The sequence below is a fragment of the Taurulus bubalis genome (assembly GCF_910589615.1).
Source record: "Taurulus bubalis genome assembly, chromosome: 6".
NCBI classification, from domain to species: Eukaryota; Metazoa; Chordata; class Actinopteri; order Perciformes; family Cottidae; genus Taurulus; species Taurulus bubalis.
In genome coordinates this window covers 11,710,822-11,731,137 of record NC_136594.1, presented here as the reverse complement: position 1 = coordinate 11,731,137, position 20,316 = coordinate 11,710,822, and the positions used below count along the sequence as shown (strand labels likewise).

The 20,316-nt window shown below is 38.5% G+C and overlaps 1 protein-coding gene across 1 annotated transcript; it reads left to right on the top strand.

The window, feature by feature from the left end:
- Positions 1–10,217: 10,217 nt before the first annotated feature.
- On the top strand, positions 10,218–19,916 carry acsl1a (acyl-CoA synthetase long chain family member 1a; the record flags this gene model as incomplete). The annotated part of the gene is made up of 21 exons (XM_079220313.1): positions 10,218–10,412; positions 11,153–11,267; positions 11,348–11,412; positions 11,533–11,634; positions 12,353–12,452; positions 12,652–12,827; positions 13,065–13,097; positions 13,301–13,352; positions 13,439–13,512; positions 14,261–14,338; positions 14,401–14,478; positions 14,933–15,067; positions 15,298–15,432; positions 15,761–15,856; positions 15,942–16,014; positions 16,119–16,207; positions 17,415–17,531; positions 17,660–17,803; positions 17,918–18,019; positions 18,097–18,168; positions 18,656–19,916. 21 exons carry the CDS (start codon positions 10,218–10,220, stop codon positions 18,794–18,796), a joined length of 2,172 nt encoding a protein of 723 aa, XP_079076439.1. The 3' UTR covers positions 18,797–19,916.
- Between the last annotated feature and the right edge of the window lie 400 nt (positions 19,917–20,316).

Below are 20,316 nucleotides of genomic sequence, written 5' to 3'. Positions count from 1 at the left end.
CAGGGTTGCTGCCTAATCTGGTTATAGTATACATTACAATGTCATAGTATCATTATTATTATTTATAATTCATATGATTGTATGAGATATGTACAGTTATTGTCACAACAGATTGACCAATGACAGCACGCCTCTCAAACTTTAGGAGAAGCAACACGTGTGGCCGCTCCTGATTGGCTGAAAGCCGCACCAGCTGAGTAACATGTAGACTGCAGCTGCCGCTGTTGCTTCCTCAAGACTCACAATCGGTCTCCGTATCTGCTGCTGCTTACAGGTCAGTGCAAACATTTCCCACCTTCTGCCTCAAATAGTTCCGCGCACATTTGCGTTTACTAATAGACTCCTATGTTATTTACGGATGTTTGTTGAAATGTGGTGCTTTTACGAGCTCGCAGGAAAAAAAAAAAAAATCCGCGCTTCGCTTATTGTTGCCCTAAAATAGATCAAGCCACGTTTTGATCTTCTCCATACATCATATCTTCATTTCCGTTTGTCTTATAGTGTAGACGTCGACAGCCTGTTCGGTCAACATCATGTATTTAATCAGAATAATGTGTGTATCTTATGTATTAGTCTGTCTGTCGGTACCGCTGAGATATTCCGTGTGTGTCTGAAGGTGATCGTTTGAAACGACAACAGATATTATGGACACGTAGCATTTGATCAGACGTCGTCTGAGAAATGATACTTTGTTTGGAAACTTTTGTTTGTTTAATTAATCTCGGCCTCATCTACTTTGTGTGTAACCATGCACATGGATGACATCGTGAATGAAATACGATCACAACGAGGGTTGGAGAGGATCAACGTGCCCATGAGCAAACGCATGTAGTTGCATCCCCGCCATATGTGTTTCTGACCTGGTAGCCTCGAACCACTCCTCAAGAGAACTCTTTCTGAATTGAGTCTGAAAAGCGGTGCGAGGAGGAGACTTCATATCCTATCAGTGGGTTTTCAGGTTTTGGGCCGCTCCCATTTTTCTTTCAGTTATGTTATTGTTATTGGCAAACTTGTTTTGAGTTGTATAATCATCCCAATGACAGATAACGTTTGGAATAACTCCTTTAGGCAAGGTTAAGTTATCACTCTGAGGTAGTTATTGTAGAATGTTCCATTCAGTGTTCCATTCTGGATCTTTTGAATATGTTCCGTTACATCAGTATTTGGGATGGAACACATGAACACATTTCTAAGGAATTGTAACCAAGATGCACATACAAGGAAGTAAGGAAACAAATGTCTGCTGGACCTGCAGGAGTACATTAAACGTTATGATTATATTTTAATTTGATAAATATAAATGTAAAGTAATAGTTAATCTGCAAATTGTTTAAACTTCACTGCATAAATTAGAGAGACCGATGTTCTTAAGATCCTTGGCTGAGTCTGTTTCTGTTATTTACTCTTCACATAAAGTCAACAGAAATTCTCCAACTGAAAGTCACAGATAAAGGTCGGAGCCATCTTGTGTTGTAAACAGGTTTTGTGTGCCCCAACATGCTGTAATATGAAGTGTTGGATGTGGAAGCAGATCCTCGAACAGGAATCTGTGGAATGTAGCCTGTGTTTGTCAATGTCTTCTTTAAACAGCATTTTCTAAACACTAGGTAATGCTGTTTTTGCCATGCAGTCACATGAGCAGTTACACTACAGACATGGGATGATCTCAAAGTGACCGTGCACACTCAATCATGTGTTATTTGCCATTGAGTACAGGAGGAGCTTTCATTACTGCAAACAGAGAGGGACACTATGTCGATGTGTGATTCAGGAGCTGACTGGCACGCTGTGGTCACTCTGATTTGGTCATTTGAGAATACCACTATCAGCCTGTTTTGGGCTTGATCTAGCATATCTACTGAACCGTCTGGTGTTTACACAACAACCGATAGCCCTGACGTGAGACCAGGAGGCCGGAATTCGAAAAGTCACCCCAACCAAGCGGCAACCTCCGGTGCAGAAAAACATATCCAACACGGAAGTGACAACACTTTGGTTCCTCAAATGAAAAGCGCGTCAGTCTTCAGCGACCCCCATGTTAACATGCCCAACTTCACGACAGAAATAAACATGTTTAAATCCCTGATCAAAAAAGGCTTTTGGCCTCTGTAGCTAATATGCCTGTTCATGAGTACCATAAAGGAGGTAGATTTTCATATAACTCACCAATATAAATAGGTTTAAGGCTTAAATTACATAATTGAGGGGGTGGCCGCTTTAGAGCTGTTCAGAAACGTATGGGTGACGTCACGGAGACATATGTCCATATTTCTATGACAGTCTATGACCCAAATGTTATCTTGAAAATCATAACCTAGTAAAGTGAATTTAAAAGAATCATGTGAGCGCATCAAGATGAGGATCCGGATTAATGAACCAACCTCAAATTAGCATGCCTCTGCATGGACGTTAAGAGAAGAATGATTTACTGTGAACGCTGTTTCTCCTAAAAGATTTTTCTAAGAAATTTTGAAAATATCAGCCAGCTGGAAGAAATCACCAATTTTTGGGAAAATAAGATGCAGACATTCATCCCAGAGCACAATGAAGCAAAAAGCTGGCTTCATATCTCGAACCATTTTGTACGGTGTAGTTCTGCTTCATGATACTCCTGTAGAGTCTGTTCAAGTAACTCTTCATCTTGCATGTCTACTGAAAAAATATGTTAACCGATAAGCAACTATTTTGATAATTGATTGTATTTCAAACAAAAATGCCAAACATTTATTTTTAATAATTGATGGTAAACTTCATATGTGGGAGTTTTGGACGGTTGGTCGGACAAATTAGACGTCATGCTAGGTCTGAGCTACGGTGAATTTGACATTTCTTCGACTAAATGACAATTAATCAAGAAAGCAATCTTCAGATTAGTCTGTGATGATAAATAATTCTTGCAGTGTAGTTTTTCATTTGTATTCAAAGTCACTCAAACTAACCTCAGTGGAAGAGCAAAGCTCTGGAAGGTACCCTGCTTAGTTTTAACCTCTAGCTGCTTTTAAGAGGTTCCCGACTGTTTGTTCACAAGAACGAGGAAGTGATATATACGCCTGCTGATGATAGTCGTTGGTGGTGACACGTTAAGAAGTGCATTGCAACTCAAAGGTAGTTTAAAAGAAGACTGCTAGCTTGTAAACATGGATGTGCCCTTTAAAAAATGTTTTTTCTTTAAATCTGCCTTGCAAATGTTCAATCAGGAATAAAATGCCTCCAACACATTTGTCCCTTAACAAAAAAAATCTGACCTTTTTTCAATTTGATTTGCTGCCCAGATTGCCTCATGCACAATGATTTCAAAACAGCAACACGTTTTCTTTGACCTACAGTGTAGAGGTCATTTGTCCTGATGCCGTGTTGGGCGTGTGTGACCTTTGTTCCAGTTCACAAATCCCATCCTCCACCCTCCCTCTCTCCTACATTTCTCCACTGTGAGAACATGTGACTGGGAGTGTGCGATTTCACCAGGGAGGTCGAGACCTGCAGTCTTGAGCGTGGTTGTCTTGTGCAAGGTCAGCCTTTGTGTCCTAAAACCAGGGTTGAATGTGACTGGAGGAGAGGCTGGACGTGAGTCCGTCAGAGGGGTGAAGAAGATGAAAGATGTCACATTAGCTTCAGCAAACATCCAGTAGCCACGCGGTCACACATATATATATATGCACTGAGAGCGATAGGTTGTCAGCTTTCAGGTAGAGTGTCGAAAATATATCAGTTGTCCAGGTGCATCCGAACGCTTTATACAAGTAAACCTTTGTAAGTGGTTTTATTCGGGACTGTACAGACTCATCCTTCTATTTACCATAGATTATTTCCCTCAAGGTGTGCTCATGGAGACCCTAATGTCCCAAAAGGAAAGGTTTTTTTTTATCTGGTGCGCATGATTAAAAAAGTAATTAATGAGCTGGGCTAAAGCAGCTCCAGTATGAAGATCCAATAAATCAGAAGCACATGAATGTCGTATGTCAACATTTTGTGTTTTTTAGAACGGAATCAATAGTGAAACATTGTCTGTGGTAATTTCCTGAATACATTTGGTTTCAGGTTTAAGAAATTGACTTGTCTTTTCTTTTTTATAGAGCTATATTAGACAGAACATCCGCAACAATCATTGACTTGACAAGGATGTAGAGAAGCCATTCTCTTAAAGATGTCCATGACATCAAGGTTGCAACCATTGATTAATTTTGTGAATCTTTAACTTGCTATCGCAACGTATTGCATTCATAATCTTTAAAAAGTACCTAGTTTCTCATTAATAAGATCCTTTTTACTGCAGACAAAATTATTTGGTTTACAAGACACTTTACTTGCTATAACAACATCTATTTTATCACAAAACTGTCTGTGTATACTTATGTATCTATTTCATCTTGGTCACAAAAGACGCATGTCTTACTCTAACATGCAATGTTGTTAAAACAAGAAACGCATATTGTTTAAATTAGAAGAATGTCCAGTCTGCACACTGGAGCTTATATCGGCTAGAAAAACTGACATTTACAGATTTTTTTTTTTTTTTTTTTTTTTTAAATGGTTTGGTAAAGTTTTATTTAATGCTCAGGCTGAGACACGGGGGCAAAGTATCATCCATCCATTATTCATACCTGCGGCTCCTCTGCAGGTTATCTTCCAAATTACAAAAATTCTCAATTTCCAAACATGTAACACAAAAGATTTGATAATCCTTACAATTAACTCTGCTCTCCTAAATTACTGTAGCTACGCCTGTCAAGCGCAGTTTCCAAGATTTACAATAGGTCTTTGTATTCAAACAAAAAGCAGTGTCTCGTTTCTATACAGCAATTACAAAATTTGCTGTAAAATGACAAGTCTGTCAGATTTGACCACTTGTAGCTTCGTAAGTCATTAAGATCACGTTAGCTCAGTGAGTTGGGTAAAAACATTAGGTTGACTTGTTTCTAGCTGACTCGTCAACAATGAAAGTCAGTTTTCAAATAGATACTCGAGAGATCGCTACTCGCATGACATGCTCAGACTTCAGCTAAAGGTACCAGTCAAAAAGTCAGCATCCTCACCCGTTGATTCATGTTGAAGACGTGTAGCACGAACGATATGACTCGCTCCTCTGCCTTGGAAGTAACTAGTTACTAATAGAGGTCGTAAACTAGTTTGCCGAACATGCTCATATAATACATTTCTCACATTTGTGCGCTTGTGTTCTTGGTTTTGGAAGGTCTAGACTGCGCATGACATACACAAATGTGTGTAGTTATGCATGCAACTGCTGAGAGAAAGTTGCTTCTGAGATTTGGAAGTCAAAATGGGATTAAGTTTGTTTAAAGGCTTCACGTGTTAAATCCTCCAGTGTTAGGGTTGTAATAATGAGCTTAAATCATTTAACCTAACAGTCAACAACCAAGCTGACTTATTTATTTTTATTTGTCTGTGTACATCCCACGAAGAGGAACTTGAACATTTTTGAGGAAATCAAGTGTGACTGACCAACCATGTGGTTTTTCTTTTTGTAACTTCCTGGCTGTGGTTTCAAAACTACAGCTGTACTCTCGAGCTTGATGTTCTGTTATGTGTCAAATGAACCAGCTGCCCTCTCCCCCTCTTTTTTCCAATGTCTTGTGTGTGCGCTTGAGTGTGGGGTGACCCACGAGCTGGCTCTGCTATTGGCTTGTTATCTTCCCAGTCCAAGTATGGAGAGCAGAGGTGGGGGGTGGGTGGGGGGGGGGGGGGGTTGTTGCATTACCTTTTGACTTCAACAACTCTCTCTCTCTCTCAAGCATGCAATCAATGGCATATGTCTGCTGTTGGTCATCTGACAGAGAGACACACGCATGAGCTGACTTTTTTATTATTGCTTCATCTATCAATTACTCTTTTGATAAATCATGTATTATGTAAGATTTAAAAAATAAATAAGAATAAATGAATTTGTCCTGAGACCAAATCATGTTTTAGTGCTGAAAAGATCAATTGATTAAATGTTTCAGAGAATTGTCAAACAACATGTGAGAAATGAAAGCTTCACATTTTCAGGTTGCAGATTTACACATAGCAGGATTTGCTGCTTTTCTTCTAACAATAAAACCCCTTTTGTGTTTTGAACTCATGTTCAGACAAAACGAGACATTTGAAGACGCCACCTTGGCAGAGTTGGGATTCCATTTCTTTCAAAAGTTAGAATTAATTGAGTGATGATGATAATGGAGAGCGGCAGCTTTTGTAGATTAATACATGTTTAATACTCTATTGGTTGATTTCAGTTGGGGTGGGCAATATGACAATTTAGCATCAATGTGATATCATATTTTGATTAGTCAGGAATTTAATGAGCAGGAGTAACCAAAAACAGACACTATTCTCTTGTTATTACACCTGCAAAACCCAGGTAATATCTAGAAAATGGTCTGTATTGCTGAGTATATTGATCTCATGACATACAATTCCATAACATACAGGATTTAGAATAGGATGTTATCCATACTGCCCTACCAACACATTTCAGCATTGTACATTACTGTTATCCACACTACTATTACAAAATAATGTTGCAACACTACAACACTATTTTTGCTTGTTCCAGCCATTAGATGACACTCAGCTCAGGTCTGCTTCGTTTAATTCTGTTTGACAACTTCAGCAAGAACATTTCCACATTTTCACATTTAAGTCTCAGTTAAAAATGCAAGAAACAAAGATGTATGATTGTCTCTCATTTGTGGTTTATTAACACAACATGATTCATCTTAGACTCAAAGGAATCTGCTTGCATGTTCAGGTTTATTTTTATCGGGTTTAGTGCTCACAAACTCCGGGATGTCAGTAAAAAAAAAAAATATAGAATTTGTCAATATATCTATTGTGTTGAATACAAACACCCTTTAGTCATAAGCGTGTAATTCTTTGTTCCACCTGTTTAGTCGCTCGGCAACACAAGAATTGCACACACTGTGTCTAGATAATGTATGATAAGACATTGGTCATTCAATCTTGAATAAACATCACTCAAAATGTTTAAGTCACTCAGATCGGCAATCAGATTAGTTTGAATTCTGATTGAATCTGTGGCCGCCATTACCTTTTTTTTAAACTGGTTTTGCACACCTAATACCTACTTGTACTCCACTCTTATATAAGTTGCGTTTTCAAGGACAAAAAGCTCAAACTGGGTTTCAATGAACCTGCTGCCTGAATATTGCTCCAGTGAGTGGGTAGTGTTGCCTCATGTGTCTGTGTTTCTATTTGAGAGGGGCGTGTTTCTGCTATTCATAGTTGTGAGAACCTAATAGAGGTCTATTGGAGGTCAGTGCGAGTCCTTCTAATAGCAACTGCTGCAGCGGAGGGCTGATAGTTATACCGCTCTGCCTTCGGACACTGTCTGTACCAACTTCATATACACATACTTTGGGACTGTGAGTATAGAGATTTATTATATCTTCATTTGTCAATAATCGGTACTAAAGTTTTTGAAAGTTCATTTAGCTACATTTGATGTGCTGTCACAGACGGGGTCTGATCATCACACTTGTAAGACTTACTGAATTGTAGCATTTGTTAGATTTCATATTGACATTTTTATATATATATATATATATATATATATATATATATATATATATATATATATATATATATATATATATATATATTTTGTTTTTACAGAGCACAAATCTACCTGAATGGCTTGAATGAATCTTGTCAGTGCTTTTTGTTTTGGTATTTGAATGTATACACTAAAGAGATCATCATTAATCTCTTTTGATCCCTGAGCACATTCAACAATTTCCTGCATTTAAATTGTTATGAAAAGTCCATTAAAGAAAATTAGCTTATACTTTGTCCCAGTTGGCAATGTTCCCAGTTGCCATGAGATCTGTGGTAATAATAGAAGTAGGTGAGAAGTCAATTGTTACCTACTGTATGTGGCGGTTGTTTATTTACCCTCAGGGCTGTTGCCATCTAATCTAGAGGTCAAATGAGATGGACATAATGCACATAAAGCCACATTAAATATTGATATTCATGTATTTTCATATTCAATGTGATATTTGAAAAAATACTTGCAGGTTAGATAGGTTCTATTAGAAGTTAGGCAGGAACAACTAATGTAAACTTAAGTCGAAACTGCATTTACATTGACTTAATTACTTAATTTCTAATAAAACTAGGTGGAACAGATGCATATATCAAGTTAAATGTGCTTTCAGCCCACTGAGTACATTTCTCAAACATCCAGACGAGAAATCCTCACTTCCCCTCAGACATACCGTAAGGAGAGTAGCGTTCATTGTGCAGCCTCGTGGTCGTGTCCACAGAGGCTTGTGATCTGAAGATGTGTGCGGCGTCATATTTCCTTCATGTGTGTTTTGTTTCAGAAGCTTTTGAATGGGACAGCACATCTTCCTTTTGTATGCATTGTTTGTGGAAGCAAGAGCAGTGGCAAACATAAATGTACTTTAGCATATTTCTGGTAGAGGTTACTTTAAAAATAATCCTCATCTTTTAGTTTTGGGGATTTTAGAAGTAATGATAGCTCAAAGAAAAATGTCCTTTTCTCATTTAAGGATTGACATGTCTTGTTCTCTTAAACAACAAATGAATACTAGTATTTCATGTTGTGCTCTGCATAACTCTCATTACTGATCATCTTTGTTTTACATATCTAATGAAGAACACCTGAATATGGTAACATTTGATTTTCCTAAAAAAGGAAAATAAAGTGTATCAAATTTGTCTGAAGGGTCTAATAAAACAGAACTTTCAGATCTGAAGATTTGAGCTATTAAACACGCCATATAATTGAAAATGTACAAATAATCAATAACACTAAGTGGTGGTCATCACTGAATCCCAGGGCTGAACGCCACGGCTGCTTTATCGCCCTTCCTGCATGATTCACTGTATCTTGAAGCTTTATTTTGGTTCCATACTGTATGTTTCTGTTATTATTATTATTATTATTATTATTATTATTAGTATGTCATCATGCCAGAAATGTATCCATACCAGTTCTATATTATGTTTATTTTTGCTTACTGTCAATTGCTTGATAGGGACGAGAAGAAATTAAAGTGTAAAATAAGAAATATTCTACAAAACGATATGATTTTTGAATCACTTTTTGGCATGTGGCTCTAATTAAGGAACTTTTTGAAGGCTTAGGGCAAGAGACACACCTTTATAGCTTCAATGTCCTCTGTCTGATTTAGAGCCTTAAACAAGAGAAGTTTGGGGATTTATTTTGTTTGAAGTGGACGATTATCAAAATGGTTTGTTTTCTGTCAATCGACCGATCGATTAATCTTTCTATGTTTTCTATACCTTTTTGCTTTCAAATGATCCATTTAAAAACAAGCATTAGTAATGCTCTATAAAAGAAACAATGAAAAAAACTATTAAATGTAAAATAAGTTCATTCATTTGACACATTGAAAAAGACAAAAGAAAAAAATTGCCTTAGTATAGTGAATTCAGTAAAGCATGTATTTGTGACCACGATGACACAGATAAATTGTCTTTTAACTCTGAATAGAACCACTGTTATTCTTCTGTGCGAGCGGGTTCTGATGTTTCTGTGTGACGAACTAAAACAAGAGACCCATTGATTAAAAGACGATCAAATTCTTCCGCCTGCTGTGTCACTGCATCCTGAAAGAACCGCATTGTTTCCTTTTGAAAGAGGAAACATTTTAAACTGTTTTCTAAAATCTCACATTAACATTCTGTGATTACGCTCATCATGGATGGTAAATTGGATGGTAAAAAAAAACATATTTTACAAACGCATGTCTGAGCTTAGCTGGAACAGAGACACACGCGCACACACACACGTACAAAAAAGCAGACTAAAGGTTTCATAATAATAATAATAATGTATCCTTTATTAATAATCCCTTTGGGGAAATTCTTCGCTGCATTTGACCCATCCTTGATTAAGGAGCAGTGGGCTGCCCTGTGAGGTTAGGGGTTCAGTGTCTTGCTCAAGGACACTTTGACATGTGAACTATGGGGAGACCAGGGAACCGGCTACCTTGACGACCACTCATCCCCATGAGCTACAGCCACATGTAGTATGTGTTTTATTCAGTCAATCATTACAATAAGTAAAGCCACAATCTAATAAACAAAATCGAAAGACTGAACAGGTATAGGTAGAAGCATAATGCTTATATATTCCTATCCTAATTTCCTATAAATTAATTCAATATAAATATGTAATTCTGTCTCTGTTTCTTTGCAGAACAGTCATGCAGGCTCAGGAGGTCCTGAGACTGCTGCGATTTCCCGAGCTGGAGGATGTTCGGCAGTACATGCGCGGCTTGCCCACCAATGCGCTCATGGGGATGGGTGCCTTCGCCGCCATCACCACCTACTGGTTTGCGACCCGGCCAAAAGCCCTCCAACCGCCCTGTGACCTCGGTCTGCAGTCAGTGGAAATGCCAGTACGTCATCTCTTTTCTGTTCCTCTGATAATATCAAATGTCCCGAAACAAATTAATGTCATGTGGATCCTATAACACAGAAAACAATGATAGAACTGTCCATCCACTGCCTCCTAATCCTGTGAGTTGGATGGATCTGACTACTGGAAGGAGCGTAGTCAGCAGACCTCTTTTTTAATTTTTTTTTTTTAATTACGAGCTCAGACACCCTCACTCTTCGTCACACTTTGAGTGCTAAAAAGTTAGTTTTGGACTAGTTAAAGTTGGCTGTGCTGGAGAAGTGGACTTCATTGATGAATCCCTTTGGTTGACGTTTAAACTCCTCCAGCAAGGCACTTTGCTTTGAGCTAGTTCTGTCGTTCATAGGCGGTTGACTACTGATCATCTAATTTACATATGCGGACCAGATGGAAACCCTTCATTAATAACTTATTAGCATTAACGCACACTTAATTGTGTATTAGAAAGGGAGTGTTTATTAATGTTTTTTTTGTTAAAGTGCACAGCTAGTGCCGTCCCACTGTTTACTGTCATTTCACATTTCAGCTCAAACTACAACTGCTGCGTTGTGTCCTTTGCAGGATCCATGTCTGTGTTGTTACCAAAATATCACAGAGAGCCAGGTCATGCCGAGTGCAGGTGTACCACAAAATAGATCTGTGCTCATAACTAGAGACATGTAATGTGTCGAAGGTTCGGTCAGTACTGCTCTTAACATTTTTTCTTCTTTTTCCTCGTAGGGTGGAGAACGTGCAAGAAGGTCAGTACTGAACAACAGTGATGAGCACATGACGCACTACTACAGCGACGCACGCACAATGTACGAGGTGTTCCAACGCGGGCTCAGAGTATCAAGTGAGTGCATCACTTTATCAGGTACACATGAGCCAATTTTTCTGATGAATGTGGATAAAAGTGAGCATTTTCTTTCACAGATGACGGACCATGTCTAGGATCAAGGAAACCAAACCAGCCGTACGAGTGGCAGTCTTATAGTGAGGTGAGACATGGACCACAGACATGGAAGTCTAACATTTCACTTTTCCACAATACACAATAGGCCAAGTCTCGATAGGTTTAAAAAACATAAAAATAGACTTTTGTTTTTGTTTTTGCACAGGTGATAGACAGAGCGCAGAACATCGGCTCTGCTCTCCTTCACAAAGGACACTCTTCTACAGGAGACAAGTTTATTGGCATCTTTTCCCAAAACAGGCCAGAGGTACGACAAATTACATCACCTTATACTATTATGTTGCACAGTTTTTTTTAAGTAAAGATATATTATCGGAGTCGGTTTATTCACTGTGTAGACCAGCCTTTATTTCACCATTTTGTAATGTTGCCATCATGTATTGGATAGATTTACATTACTGCTGGATGAGAGTAATGACCTGAGTAGTGTCCACTTTTATGTTTTGGTTTCACCACTTGATGCGCTACATATGACCTGGTTCCACACCTCTGAATTGGTTCCCACATCTTTAAATGACATTTATTTAAGTTAATTCTTGATCATGGCTTGACACAAAAACAAAATGTAACTCAATGTCCAGCTTTTACTTGGGCTTTTTGGAAAGGGGTAAATGCCGTCCCCTGAGGATGACCATGAGCTGAGGGTTAAATCTCAGGAAAAAGATGGTTGAGTTCTGTTTTGGTCAAACTTTAATAAAGGCATTCCCAGCATGCCTCGAAGTATTTTTACCAATCAAGCAGGTATTGATTCTGAGCCATGATATCAAAATTTCTTTGAGTAAATAAAAAAGTAATGATGAGCTATATGGTGTAAAAGCACTGAATGTTTGGATTAATTTATGAATAGACTCAACTCACAGAAGCTTTTGATGTTGGTAGCTCTTATGAAGTAATTTCCTTTCGATAATTTTTTCTTTTCGTAATGTTGATCTATTTCATGTGTTTTCTTTTTTTTGGGCCCTTAGTGGACCATTTCAGAGCTGGCCTGTTACACATACTCCATGGTGGCTGTTCCATTGTATGACACACTTGGCACCGAAGCCATCGGCTACATTATCGACAGAGGTACACACGCGTTCACCTTCAAACACTAACCACACACACACACACACACACACACACACACACACACACACACACACACACACACACACACACACACACACACACACACACCACCTGCAGCTCTATCACTGCGCTCTAGATCAAGGACACTGATTCTGACACAAACTAAGTGGTTAATTTGGTGACGTCTGTTTTCCAGCTGCCATCTCAACAGTGATCTGCGATGTCCCCGAAAAGGCTCAGATGATTTTGGACTGTGTTGGTCAGAAAGGGCGAACGGTGAAAACGATTGTGCTCATGGAGCCGTTTGACAGCGAGCTGGTGACGCGCGGGCAAGAGTGTGGCATTGATATTATGAGTTTGAAAGACTTTGAGGTGAGAATAACAACTTAACCATCTTTCTGTACATTATTACAACATCTATCTACTGAGCACCAACCATCAGCAAATGCTCAGGAAAATGATCTGTGCCTCCTGTTGTTGCTGTTTGAGTCACACTGTCATGTTCTGGTTATAACTAAATGGAAATTAGGCCCGAGGTGTCATGATTGTTATCAGTCGTTCCTACAGACACGCTATATCTCACGCTATGAACTTTTGAATTTGTTCTAGGCCTTGGGCCAAGCCAACCTCCAGAAACCTGTGGTGAGTGACCTGTTGATTACATGACAAAAAAAAAGCTGTTAATTCCCACTACATTACGACAATCAGAAACTCTAATAATTTAGTTTTAATCAGCAGGAAGATTATGTTTGGCACTCTACCAAAATGTATCATCTTGCATATTTCAAATGCAATAGCAGTTCAAGCTTTATAGGTTCAAGTGTTGATCTGTGACCTGATTACAGCCCCCTCAACCAGAGGACCTCGCACTTATCTGCTTTACATCCGGTACCACAGGTAATTACACAACTTGTTTACAAATCTTTTGGAAATGTCTTTTTTCTTCCCCTCATGTATAATCATGATCATCGCTTTGCTTTCAGGAAACCCAAAAGGTGCAATGCTTACTCATGGAAATGTAATCTCCAACACTGCAGGTTTCATTAGAATGACAGAGGTAAACAACTGCACCAACTCGACTTGGAATAATTTAAGTATTGAATCTTAAAATAAAGGGCATTGTCTAATGTATGTTTTGATTTTAAGTCCTCTTGTTTTAAAGGTGGATGCTTCTGGTTTTCTTAAAAAACTTCTAAAATTTCTTAGTTTTTTTTTTTTTTCAGAATTTCCACTGGTGTTCCCCTCCATTTTTTTTAAATTATGGTTTTCAATCACAGCCTGCGAGTAAGACTGCAGACATTACTCAGAGCTGAAAAAAGTACCTACTCCTCCTTTGCATGCATACGAATAATTTAGCTTACAGTTAATATTCCCCTAAAAAACTAGAACTGAAAATCAAAGATTAGACAGTAAATGACAGTAGTCTTTGCAAGTAAAGACACAAATACTGCCTTTCTTTAAAAAAACTAAATGTGATTTTGAGCAGGAGTAGCGCATAAATAATGCAGCAATTTACACAGCACATTTAGTTTAGTACTACCATTATCTTGGAAAACACAATACACAATGTCGTTATAATAATGTAAAAAGTGCTGTAAATGGCATTCTCCCCCTTCTTCTACACCTTTTGACTGAACAGCTCTGCCCCAACTTCTGAAAACAATCCTACATCCTTGCATTCATGAGATTTGGATCACATAAATTGACCCTCTTTGACCCCTTTTTATTATTTCTTGTCCGTCTCACCTCTGTTCATCTGTTCCCTCCTCGTCTCTGCTCCTCCCCCTGTGTACGCTGTTGTCCAGAGAGTACTGAAGCCCACCCCTAAAGATGTGCAAATCTCCTTTCTCCCTTTGGCCCACATGTTTGAGAGGGTGGTGGAGGTACAGTTCACCATGCTTGGCCTGCATATGCATGTGTTTTGCTTTTTGTGTGTCCTCCGCAGGTACACTGCATGCTGAACCTCCATGACATTCATGTATCCTACCTCCCTCTAGCTCACATGTTTGAGAGAGTTGTACAGGTATGTGCTGGAGTTGATTTCCTTCAGATGTGTTGCATAATTAAATGATACGTGTGGTTTTTAAAGCTTTAATAGAAAAGCATGTTTAATTATCCTCAAAGTCGGTTATCAAATGACCTGCAGCTGAGAAAGTGAGAAACTCTGTGTGACGTTATGCAGTGACAACAAAAATGCAGTGTGTGTGTGTGTGTGTGTGTGTTGGTCAACTTCATGACCTCCTGAGTTGTTGTTATAAAGGAATTTGTGATGAATGGATGTCCTCGACATCCTTGGCCTGCAAAGTAACTTGATAGCACGACCAGTAACAGCTTCTGGAAAATACTGCAGTGGGCTTAAATAACGGACACTGGATATTTAGGGAAATATTCACAACAACACTGCTCCCTTGTGGTTAAATTGTCGCACTGATTTTTAACTTGCAACATTGAGGAATAAGCAGCTCTCTTGTCATCAGGGTGTCATCCTCATCCATGGGGCTCGAATCGGCTATTTCCAAGGCGACATTCGACTTTTGATGGATGATTTGAAAACGCTGCAGCCAACAGTTTTCCCCGTGGTCCCACGTCTCCTCAACCGCATGTTTGATAAGGTCAGAGTTTATGTAATGTCACTAATGATGGAATTCAAAAGTCATATTTAGGAAAGGAGCCAGCTGTTTTAACTATTTTCTTTTCAGGAACCTCCTCCTCCTTTTTAAAAAAAAAAATAGTATTTAATTAATTGACTTTCTAATTTACTCAAGTCCCATTTCTCTGGTCTGCTGCCTTGTTTGATGTCAAATGTGGTGATTAAAGTAAAGCTTGTCTCAATTAATCTCAGGTGTTTAGTCAAGCCAACACACCGCTGAAGCGATGGCTGCTCGATTTTGCGTTCAGTAGGAAGGAGGCGGAGCTTAAAAGTGGCATCATCAGACAGGACAGCATGTGGGACAAACTCATCTTCAAAAAAGTTCAGGTAAACTAAAGCGTACTTCTTCCTTTTGATTTTAAAAAAGATTAAAATAAAAAGCCTGATATCACGCATACTTAGCGTTTAATGAGGCTTGGGCCGCTGTTAACGGGTACATAAACAGAATAATAAATACCTATTTTTATCCATTTTATATTGCATAGTCTTTGCTCTTTTTAAAGGCATCATTATTTGTATTCATCTAAATTATTAAGCTTCATTTGTTTAAAAAGCAACAATCACATGACATGTTCCTTATAGTAATTTTAGTAATTGAGTCACCGGCAGGTTTTATGATAAACAATGTTCTTCCTGTATGTTTCACACCTTACAGGCGAGCCTGGGTGGTCGCGTCAGGCTCATCATCACAGGGGCAGCGCCGGTGGCTCCAACCATCCTGACATTTCTACGAGCTGCACTGGGCTGCCAGGTGAGCCACATCCACCTTTTTTAAACTAATTTATTGTTTAGTAATGTTTGCGTCAATGTCATTAAAAACATGTTCTGCACTCCAGTTTTATGAAGGCTACGGCCAGACTGAATGTACAGCTGGGTGCTCCATGTCAATGCCCGGGGACTGGTCAGCAGGTAAAGACATGCGTCCGTTTTCATGTAATCCAGCATATGAGTGAAATCTACACCGTTTTGTCTGTGAACCATGAAACTGAACTGTGACTGTTTTGTATCTGCAGGTCACGTTGGGCCTCCTCTGCCCTGCAATGCCGTCAAATTGTTGGATGTGGCGGAAATGAACTACCTGGCAGCCAACGGAGAAGGAGAGGTGAAGAGGGCTTTTTCAGTAGCAATTAAATACATGAAGTTGCACGGAGAAATGTATTTATTAACTTAAGTAGAGATTCTTAACGGCCAGTATTACTTTGATATATGATAATGATTATTATAAAAATAACAAAAACCAACAGTGAAACTATAATACTAGATCCAAGTATAGTATGTCATAATAATGACATACCAATTAGGGCTGGGCGGTATGGCCGAAAATTCATATCACGGTATTTTGTAATATTCTGGAGGTTTCACTGTATTTTTTTCGAGTATACACATTCATTTATTGATGCCGAAAAGGACTACTAAACAGCTGGGAGCGGGGAACAGCTGTTTGTGCAGTGTGTCTTCTGTTTGTCTGTCCCTGTTTTTTTTTCACCTACATTCACCTGGGTCCTAAGTCCCTCCATGTTCAGCTTCTTATCACCCTATGACAAATACCACAGCAATCAGCGTTGCATATGTGTCTAGTTGTATTGGTGCATCTCTAGTCTCTCGTTGTTTCTCCTGCATCACTCTTTTCCATTTTTTGATGTAGCGACAGAGTTACTTCTTGTTGTGATAGTGGGCGAGCTGTACCCAGCATGCAGTTCGGCGGTGTCATTTTATAAATGTAGAATCATTAGTGTTACGAATTGTTTGTCACAGACTGTTATGTTGTGGTCTTTAACCCTGTTAAAGAGCGTTAGTTATTAATTGTTGTTATAAAGTTATAACCATGACACGTAAGATGAGTAGCTCTGAGCGGTGAACAATATAAGAGCGACAACAGTTACGGCTATCCACCGGTATGACAGTATATGAAAAATTCATACCGTATGGAAATTTGAAACTGGCTATATGAACCGGTATAGTGCTCAGCCCTAATACCAATGTTACAAAAAGTCAAAATATTGTATGTCAAAATGCCATTCAAAAAGACAAAGTATAGCATGTCATAACAAGTGAGAAAGAAAATGTAATACAAATGTTGGTTATGTTATAAAAGAAGTTCTCGTGTGTGTGTGTGTGTGTGTGTGTGTGTGTGTGTGTGTGTGTGTGTGTGTGTGTGTGTGTGTGCGCGCGCATACACACACACACGCTGTTTGAAAAAAGTCTGTTAGAAAAAAAAAATCACAAATGTAGCATTTATACAAGTATGATATCTGCAAATTCAAACTTTTGAAGAAATGTGATTTCCATCAATATTGTCCCCTTTTTAGGTGTGCGTCAAAGGACCAAATGTATTCCAGGGATACCTGAAAGATCCCGAGAGAACTGCAGAGGCAATCGACAAGGATGGGTGGCTGCACACAGGAGACATTGGGAAATGGCTTCCTGTAAGTGGAACATGCTAACGGAGCGCTATTGATCTATGATTATTGTTTTGGGTAGATGTGTTACACCTGGTGGCAGAGCATCAGTTGCAACCATAATATCAGTTTGTTTCTCTCCCGCTTTGTTGTAGAGTGGCACTCTAAAGATCATTGATAGAAAGAAGCACATTTTCAAACTGGCACAAGGAGAATACATTGCCCCCGAGAAAATAGAAACGGCCTATAGTCTCAGTGATCCAGTGGCCCAGGTATTTGTTTACGGAGAAAGCTTAAAGGTAAGTAGTAGCGCTAAATATCAGATATTGTTATGATAATGCACAATATAGTTCCTAGTATGGTGCATTTTGTGTGGCATTTATCTTCCTGTTATCCGTGTTACATTTGTTCAGGCGTGTCTGGTGGGGATAGTGGTGCCTGATCCAGACTTTTTGCCTATTTGGATCAAGAAACAAGGGATTGAAGGCTCCTACTCTGAACTGTGCCAAAACGAGGTGAGAGTAACTCCTACCTGCAGCCTAAACACACCGGCACACGAGCTGTGTGTTAACTTCTTTCTGACTGTTTTTAGGATGTGAAGAATGCCATTCTGGAGGACATACTGAGGTTGGGCAAAGCTGCAGGACTCAAGTCTTTTGAGCAGGTGATTGTTGCCATGTTTGACTATATTAAAATAAAGTTCTGAATTTTCCATTCGGCTGCATTTGGTCTGGCTTTTACAACATTTAATTCAATATCAATTCTTAATTGTTCATCTTTACATTTCAGCTGAAATTATTTGGCAATGGCCGAATGAAAATATCAAATACATTTTGTTTAGTTCTTAAAGAAAAAATGTTCTAGCAAAAATGCCATAGTTACGTACATTTTATCAAATGTTAAAATGTGCTCACCTTTCTTGGAGAGTTTGGTCGTAAACTGAATGTTTTCGGGGTTTGGACGGGTGGTTGGAAAATAAAGCAATTTGAATCCATAACCTTGTGCTTTTAAAAAGAACTTTGGATGCTTCATTGTGAAATAATCAGCAGATTAATTGATAGACATACAATTGTTTTTTTTACACTACTTTTTATTTTTGCTTTTACTTTGTTATTCAATTTGCTTCTGCTCTTTCTTTTTTTTCTCTGCAGGTGCGAGATATTGCGTTACATCCGGAGCTGTTCTCTATCCAGAACGGCCTGCTGACCCCCACCCTGAAGGCCAAGAGGACTGAGCTTCGGAGCCACTTTAAAGAGCAAATTGATGAACTCTATGCCAAAATTAAGATGTAAACTGGGATCAAGGAGTACTGTCAGAAAGGTAACGATCATTTAAAGCACACGACCAGGACCCCGTTGTTAGTTGAGGGTCTGTCATTGATTTGCTTGTCAGTGACAAATCTGAGCTAATGAGTCTCATTTGGAAGTATGTATTGTCCCCGCTTCTTCTAGTAGCTGTGCCGTTGAGGTTTCCCTGCTATTAGCTAAGAATGTCATGTTTAAGGTCAAATTTACCTAAAGAGTTGGGGTAAAAAACACAAAGTGAAATCCGACCTGCTCATGCCATAAACTGCCAATAAGTTTGACTGCTTCATGGTCAGAAAGGTGAAAACATTTCTGAGTTGTTGTTTTTTAATCTTGGGAGCTACAGAAAAAAATCCTATAAACATGCTTTTACAACAGTGACTTATATTGACTATTTATCTACCAGTCTATTTGATGTGTTGGTCTATCTATTTAAGTTGGTATTTAATATAATCATCAAACCTGTAAATAGTGTATCTGCTGCAAAAAGAAAGATCTATTCGTTTGCAGAGTATTGTGCCTGATGCTCTGTCGTTGTAATTCCCTGCATTCCTACTAAGGACTGATACACCCGTTTTAGTGCACAATTTAGGTAATGGCCTATTGGGAATCATACTGCTTGACGGACTTTGTGCCTTTTTTTATTTTCTTCACACTCCACGGGAAATAAAATGTTACGAAACTGTACATGCAGTTCCTTTTTAAAATTTTCAAATGTTCGTGCCACGGGCGGCAGGAGAAAGCTGCATAGCATCGTTTGTAGAATGCACTTCAGTTTTAAGGGGTAAATGTTTGTAACACTGGTATCACCGTTGAATTCCATGTCCTTGACCACATTTCACATTAACTTTTATCAATTTTCTTGTGTGACATGGAACAACATTTCAGTTGTTTGACAAAAGATTTTGTTTTGAATTCAGATGGTTTGACTAAATTATGATCTCTACACATTTAATCACGCTAAGGCCTCTTTGACATGTGAAGCCATATTATTGTTTTTGTCTCTTCTTTTTTTTTGACGATGTTGAAAAGGGTAAAGGTGCAGTTTTGTGCTGATGTTAAAAGTACAGTTTATTTATTTCTCAGCTGTACCAAATAAATACATTCTTCCGAAACTGTGGTGTTTAGTTTTTTTACTTGGGGTGGGGGGACATTTTTGTGCTGCTGCTGAAGGCAGTGCTGTCTGTCCATCCGGTACTATGACATTACATTTATAACTTTACTTACTTTGATACTATACCATTTAACTAACCTTTTCAGGGTATTTTTTTATTACACACTATACTATGACCTTTCATGAAATTCTAAGGACATACTGATTTTCTTTTTTTTCATAACATACTGTGGTGTGTCGTTTTAACAACATTTTTGGTCCATAGTATTCATGCTATATTATAATATGACCTTTGTAACAATATACAATACTATGAGTCATACTATGACATTTTTAATTATGCACTAAACTACATTCAGTCAGGCATGGAATTTTAGTTTTTCATTTTAAATAT